The following is a 7,505-nucleotide window of genomic DNA, read 5'->3' on the forward strand; positions in this document are numbered from 1 at the left end:
GTTGGCTGTGGCAGCCATCTTGATTTGGACTGACTCTAAAAGTTATTTAGTTGTAGAAGAACATCCAGTACATTGCTTTTAAAAGTTTCATTAAAGTCTGTCCACTGGTTCATGAGATATTCTGATAACAGACACAAGCAAGGCAGAAGCATTATCGCCCACCTTTGCCTCTAACATTAACATAAGGAGATTCAGTGCCTGTCGAGGCAAGCCTGCTGTGCTGACTTTAACATCAACATGTACCTTACAGTGGCCACATGGCTGCAGACTAAGACAGGGAGACAGTGCAGTTAGTGCATCTCATGCCTCTACCTTGTAGTGTTTCCCCATAAAACTCATAAATAGAGAACATCCCTGAACACACACACACACACACACACACACCCATAAGTTAAAGCAGTTGAAGCAACAAATGTTCAAACATCAAATAAAAGTATAAAATAAGAGATGAGGGAACTTGTGCTCTTCCATGATTCATACTGGCCGTTGTCGTCTCGAGCTGTTACAGCTCAGTCGGCTGATGTAACAAACGTCACTCCGTGGAGGTTTCACATAGTTCATCGTCGTTACCGTCTCCACCGTCTCCACCGTCTCCACCGTCTCCACCGTCTCCACCGGCACTTTGCTGAAGATTCTTGAAGAAGCAGAAAAGACGTCCAGCTCTTCTTCCTCTGTGTGTCTCTGCTGCTTTCCAGCTCAGAACTGCCACGAGTCTTCCAGGGGCATCTTAGGAACCTGTATGTGCATCTCCACGGGGTGGTCCGGGGCCCGGTCCCGCCTGTAGGTGACCGTTTTCTCATTGGTTGTAGGAACGTAGGACAGATCCTAAAGGGCAACAGAGATGCTGCGTCAGCAATGACTGCACACACACACACACACACATGCACTCTCCGAGCTAATGCATGATGCAGCATATTCCTGAAAGGCTCCTTCTGTCTCCAAAACCTTGATCTCACACGTGGCGAGCGTGCAGGGAGGTTTGATTTTGCAAGGTTGCACGGATGAACAGGGAGGGAACGTGGGAATCTTCACAAACATACTTCTCTGCTGAGCAGAATCACTCCCTTTTGTATGAGCTTGAATCATTTACACATAATTAGTTTTGACATGTTCAGCTCTGAGTCCAATTAGGGATGCTTTAGTTTTAGGGGAGTCTTGCTCTTTTCGCGCCCACTTTCCCAGAATCAGAAAAAAAGAAAATGTCTTTGTGCAAACCGTTACTCGCATCTATTCCCTGTGACTCTGAAAGGAAAAGCGGGAAGAAGACAATGAACGGACATTATGTAAGTTTTTGTTAACCACCCTCTGCTGATACTATTGAGTCTGAAATATTAAAAGGATTTTTAAACCAAGTGAGACTTTATCTCCCCCAAAATGAAGTAAAGATAAAAAAACATGTTAAAAAATATAACTCTGTTTGCATTTGTGTCATAATCTATTTAAATAAGTTATGCAAAAGAAATGCGTACGTCCTGATGAGGCGTTCCTCCTGTATTCACAAATGTCCACCTTCTTCTCAAAGGTGCTGTGAATCAACGTGAGGTCAAAAATCTGGAGACTGTAGAAGGTGAGCTGGGAGTTAGGAGGAAATGTAATGAACAGCTGTGCCCCTCCACACTTAGATGTCTCCCTCCTTGTTTTAGTGTTTGTATCTTTAAGAACAAAGGTCTTCTTCTCGCTTTTCAGAAGTCTGGTGACACCAAACCAGCCCTGAGTTAAAGTCCCTCTGCTGCCCAGAACATCTGAGAGCTCACCTTTCCAGGGAAGTGGTGGCCTCGATCCCCACTGGCACCCCCCGGTGACCGCAGCCTCTTCTGCATCAGCAGCCGTGACACGGCCACCACCACCAGGCCGCACAGCACGGTGAGGGCGCACACGCTCAGGAAGGTTCCAACCAGGCGGCCGCTGCTGACACGCTCTGCGGACACACACATCGACACACGCGTGACTACACCGGGAAGAGCTGGGTTTGCATGGAACAAACAGAATAACCTGGAAAACAGTTGAATGAAATGGGTTCTATAATCACACGTAGTGCAGCAAAGATCCCCAGTAGAGGATTCTTCATGAAGCTGGACTCAGTCTCATGAGACTGGCCTTTAATGCTCCTTTGTCTCACTAATTCAAGTTTGTAAATGACCAAGTTCACACTAATATGAGCTATTTTATTCAACATACAACAGCTGCTGAACTTCCTGAACGCCTCATTTGTAGTCCAGGCCTTCTGTGTTTACACAATGACATCACCACAAAGAATATTAGCATAGTGTCTGTGTAAGGACTAGTTTGGAAAACCTTACAAGAAAATAAAACCAGCATTCGTTGACGGAGCGGATATCACCTTAGCATGCATAATTTTTCTACAAAGACCTCTCACGGTCAGTTTGAGCTCAGAGTATGTGTCGGGGATGATGCTCATCTACTACCAAACCAAACTTTAACTCAGTATCTGTAAACGTCAGCAGCTGCAGAGGCATTTTTGTGTTTGCTAAGATTGACCACTTCAAATTTGGTTGACTGAAAAGTTGTAGAAGGACTTTCAATGGTTACTTTTTGAGTGTTTGGTTAAAATCTGCCCAGTGGCTCACAAAATATAGTGACAGACAAACAGTTGAGTCCAGTAGCTATTGGCAAAGGTTCAAACAAATTCACATAATCAGAGGGTTATTTGTTGAGGAGGAGCTGCACTGAACACCACTTAGCTCAATATTCATAAAACTGGCTGTTCTATCATTTGTGTCTTCCCTAAAATATGTTTTTCTCCTCAAACCAAAGAGTTGTCACCTTGATCTTCAAGTAATAGAAACTAACTGGCAGCTGGGTCAGCAGCTGGCTGTGTATCTGCTGAGGAGCATGTGCGGATGACGGGCGGATCGCTCAGCACAAAGGGCCCAAAGAGCGCTCTGACATTTTGTAACAGGGTTACCATGGAGACCTGGCTCCTGCTGCACTCGAGGAGCAGAGGGCGTGAGCAGAAAGAAAGTGTCCTGGTGGGCAGCGGTGGGGGGGAGGTGGACGCACAATGAGCAGCGCTGTTCCAAAAATTTGGGAGGCGGGGATGAACGGTAACATTTGGATGTTGTCCACGATGTGTATGTGTGTCCAACATGAAGTGCGTGAGTGGGATTCATACTGAACGTGTGTTTATGTGCAAGCTCCTGGGTGCGCATGCTGAGAAAGCGGGGGTAAATGTAAAATACAGCTGTAACGCTGACAGCAGGCTCGCTGACTCAAACCCTCCAGGGTGCACTTGTGCAGCTTTGGTAGCAACGGAAGTGACCTCGCACTGAAGCATGTGCTTGAGTGTGTTTACACTCAGCCAGGACTGGTGTTAATGAGAAACTGAGCCTGAGCTGGTCTGAAACCAGCAGTGACAGCTGTCATTCTAGATCACATCCATGTTTCAGACACGTTACAGACTCACACCAAGACTAACAAACAGCCCATAAGTAGCATCACCCTCTTCTGCACGGCCGTATCACTCTCAGATCACTGCCAAGAAGCTTTAGTTCACTTTGCTCTACAGTTTTAGTTTTAGGTTCAGGTGAAGTCATCTGTTTACAGCTGTCTTATGATCCCAATCACACCTTTTATTCAGATTGAGGCTTGAAGTGAGCCATTGCTGAACATCCTTTTTTAACCGTTCTGTTGTTGTTTTGCAGCTGCGCTTGGGGATCATCGTTCTGTTGCATAACCCAGTTCCAGCCAAGCTTCAGCTTTCAGGCTCTCACTTTTGACTTTAGAATACCTTGGTGTGGAGCATATTTACATATAAAAACTCTTACACCACTTCATATTTGCACTCTACTTGCAGCATGTTTTATTCCAACTAATACACTATTAACCATATCTCACTAAGTGCTATGTGTTATATTGTGTACTGTTTACATGACGATGCAACACGTTGTTGGGCATGCTGTGTCATCTGTCCTAAAACACATAAAATAGCCTTATTATATAATCCATGTTATTAAAAGAGTGGACAAGAGTATTCTGTAATGAGCCTCCCACCAAGCCCAGTAAATATTAGCAGCGGCAAAATGCTGACCTGAAAAACTCCCACTACTGTGATAAAATTGCCAATTGCTGTAATCATTCTAGGCAAACTAGTACATTTACTTAGTCTCTCTAAAGCTCTGTTGCTAGTGTTTATAGTGACTTGTGCTTAGACTAATAACTTAAACTTATACTGTATTGTGTAGTCTTTCATCATGATTATAGAAGTATTTATACTGATGACTGTAGCAACGATATGGTTTAATTTTTAACTGCCAGCAGGAGCATACGCACTGAACGAAAACTGACAAGTTCACATTTTCAATGATTTATGGACTCGTGGGCTAAAAGTCTGCGCTGAATAAAATGTGATGTTCTTTGAAGTGCAGGTTCTGATAGTTACAACGACAGAAGGCAAATAATTGGGGTTCGCAGCCAAGTTTAGGTTTTTGACCTCATATTTATGGTCTGTTGCTATTCTGGCACTATACTGCCCCCCCCCCCCCCCCCGTACAGTAAAAGTAGAGCCTTGTAAATCTGCAGTACCTCGGACACTTATGTATGTGTATGTATGTTTATATACATGTATATATACATGTATATGTATGCTTAGATGTGTATGTATGTATACATGTAATATATATATGTATATATATATATATATATATATATTTGTAGGTTAATCATGATTGTAGTGCTCCCTACCACCTTGTGCATGTGCATATTGATTTTTCCCAAATTTATGTAGAGTATTCTGCCTCTTTTTTGATGATTTCACATGTATCTATTTTCTGTATAACTAGAACATGCTACTGGATGCCTCAAATTTCCGTCCATCCATCCGTCCATCCGTCCGTCCATCCATCTGCCTGTCTTTCTATCATCTAACATCACATAGCACCTTTAGCAAATTGGTGAGAAATTGTCCTTTAATCACATAGACTGCGATGTGGTCAGCCATTCTGATGTTTTTCTATTCCAGTGGCCACTTTGACAATCTGTAATGCTGACAAACCCCCTGATATTCTAATCTGAAGCCCAACACTCTACCTACGGTTTGAATACTACATGCTCAAAGTCAATGTTTTGTGATGCATTGTGGTCTAGATATATCCGTACAGTTTTTTTTGACATCTAAATAATTTTTATTTGTTGTTTTGGCATTTTCTTACTATCATTGGTTACGGCCTTCTTTACAAAATTATTTTGGAAAATATTCTTAAGTTTGATGTTTTATCTTTTAACAACAGTTGGTATTCTACCAGGGCAGCACGGTGGCGCAACTGGTAGTACTGCTGCTTCTCAGTGAACAAGTTACCATGGTTCAAGTCCCGACCCGGGGGCCTGGGTGGAGTTTGAATGTTCTCTCTGTGCATGGGTGGGTTTTCTCCAGGTACTCCAGTTTCCTCCCACAGACCAAAAACATGCATGTTAGACTGATTGGTAACTCTAAATTGTCCCTAGGTGTGAGTGAGAGAGTGAATGGTTGTTTGTGTCCTTGTGATGGACTGGAGACCTGTCCAGGGTGTCCCCCGCCTCTCGCACAGTGATTGATGGACATGGACACCATGATCCTGAGACCCAAAAAAGAAGAAGCAGGTAAAGATAATGGATGGATGGATGGATGGATGGATGGATGGATGGATGGAAGGATGGATGGATGGTATTCTACCAATAAAATCTACTGTAGCTAACGGAAGTAGCTATGAATGTACCGGGGCATGGGGTGCTTGACTTTACGCATGTACACTGGTGTCTGTAAAAAGGTCCAAAGTAGACAGCTGACTTTGTTGTCAGCAAAATAACAGTTGTTTTTCTTTCAGCTGCTCCCTTGTGTTGGGATCATCACAGTGAACGAACTTGCAAAAAAGTTTGGCTTTTTTTTTTTACAGATGCTCTAACCTGCAGCTCAAGATTACTGACCACTGAGCTACCACGACCACACTCAACTCAATATGTAAAGTCACTGTATCCTATAGCTGCAAAGCAAAACCAGAGCACACGAGTCTTCAAGCAGAACGGCAGCTGGGGTTGGGATAAGATGATTTACAGAAATCTAATTAACTTTAAAATGATTATTAATGATATATTTAGTGTTAATTGTTTCCAAAACACAAAAGCAGTAGTCATAAATGATTGAACGTGGTTAATGAGGCTATCAGTTTTTGTACATTAGACAGTACACAGTTTGTAGACAGTAGTCACAGTTAGCAACTCTGTTTGCTGTTAATCAGAGATACATTTACTTATCTTTACATAACCATGAATATCAATCCTGATATGTATAAATATGCATCTTCACATGGGTCTGAATCCTGCACTGGTCCAGCTTTGCAAATCTACTTCCACCCATGCATTTTATCTCAAGAACTGCCGTGAGTTAAGACGAAGGCCACAGTCACTCACTATGACGTACCTTTTTATGTTTGTTTTCTTTGTTTTACACATATTTCCAAGAACTTTGTGCTGTTCGTGCATCTGAGACGAGATTGCAAAATGTGATGTTTAAAGTCAGGAGAAGGAGGAATGCTGTTGGCTGAGTGGGCCATCTTTGAAAGTGGGCCATCACAACGGTGTGTATACAAAACAATGTAGGTTTATGCAGCTCCAGAGATCTGAGCCACTGGATTGCACTGTGTATTTTTGATGTATTCATACTGGTAATCTGAGCTGTGAAAAGTTAAGGCTCCTACTTATGTAGGTAATGTATGTTCAGCATTTGTTTTTTTGTTTTTTACCAAAAAAGTTCAGAAAACAAGAAAACATTTCTTATAAAATAAATGTCACCAATATCAACATATTTGTAAAAACTGGCACATGGACTCACAACCGTTTCTACTTCTTTGACTTCATAGTTTCATTTTTCAAGTTAATTGATTTATCTTTCATGGCAAAATGATTTTAGTAGCTTCACGATTAAATAAAAACTTTGGATCAATGAGCAAAAATTTTTTTATTTTTTTTATCCTTTATTTATCCAGGTAGTCTCATTGAGCCACGAGAACTCATTTTCAAGAGAGACCTGTTTAGGGAGCACATGGTGGTTAAGGGCCTTGCTCATGGGCCCAGAGTGGGGCCACTGGGGGTGGGGGCAGGTGTGGGTGCTTCACCTACCCCACCCACATTTTTGATATCGTCTGTACCAGGGCTTGAACCGGCGATCTTCCAATCACAGGCCCACCTTCTCTAACCTCTGCGCCACCACTTCCCCTAATGGGACAAAAATGGGGCAAACGATCAATCAGCTAACGAACAGGTCTAACACCACTGTACACGTCTGGATGTCGTCAGTCTTCACGTCACAATTTATTTAAATAGTTGATTTCTCCTATCTGGCATGTTTCTATTGGATGTACCTGACACACAGTTTATGGAGGCAGCCATTAGTGCGCAGGTGTTGTTGGAGTCCTCCGCCTCCTTTTGTAAGAGACGTTGAGAATGATTGCACTCCACAGTCTTACTGGGGAAAGAACAGAAAGAAACACACACACACAACAATTTACAAGGTT

General features: G+C 42.6%; 1 protein-coding gene across 1 annotated transcript in view; it reads right to left on the reverse strand.

Moving 5' to 3' along the window:
• Positions 1–484: 484 nt before the first annotated feature.
• Positions 485–7,505, reverse strand: part of itgb8 (integrin, beta 8) — a 23,083-nt gene continuing 16,062 nt past the window's right edge. The window contains exons 11-13 of the mRNA XM_037693613.1: positions 7,353–7,456; positions 1,755–1,918; positions 485–825 (exon numbers count right to left, since the gene is read on the reverse strand). Coding sequence (XP_037549541.1) covers positions 697–825; positions 1,755–1,918; positions 7,353–7,456 — 397 coding nt within the window. The 3' untranslated portion in view covers positions 485–696. The remainder of the gene's footprint in view (positions 826–1,754; positions 1,919–7,352; positions 7,457–7,505) is intronic.

The sequence above is a fragment of the Nematolebias whitei genome, chromosome 19, assembly GCF_014905685.2.
Source record: "Nematolebias whitei isolate Nwh7 chromosome 19, NemWhi1, whole genome shotgun sequence".
Classification (NCBI taxonomy): Eukaryota; Metazoa; Chordata; class Actinopteri; order Cyprinodontiformes; family Rivulidae; genus Nematolebias; species Nematolebias whitei.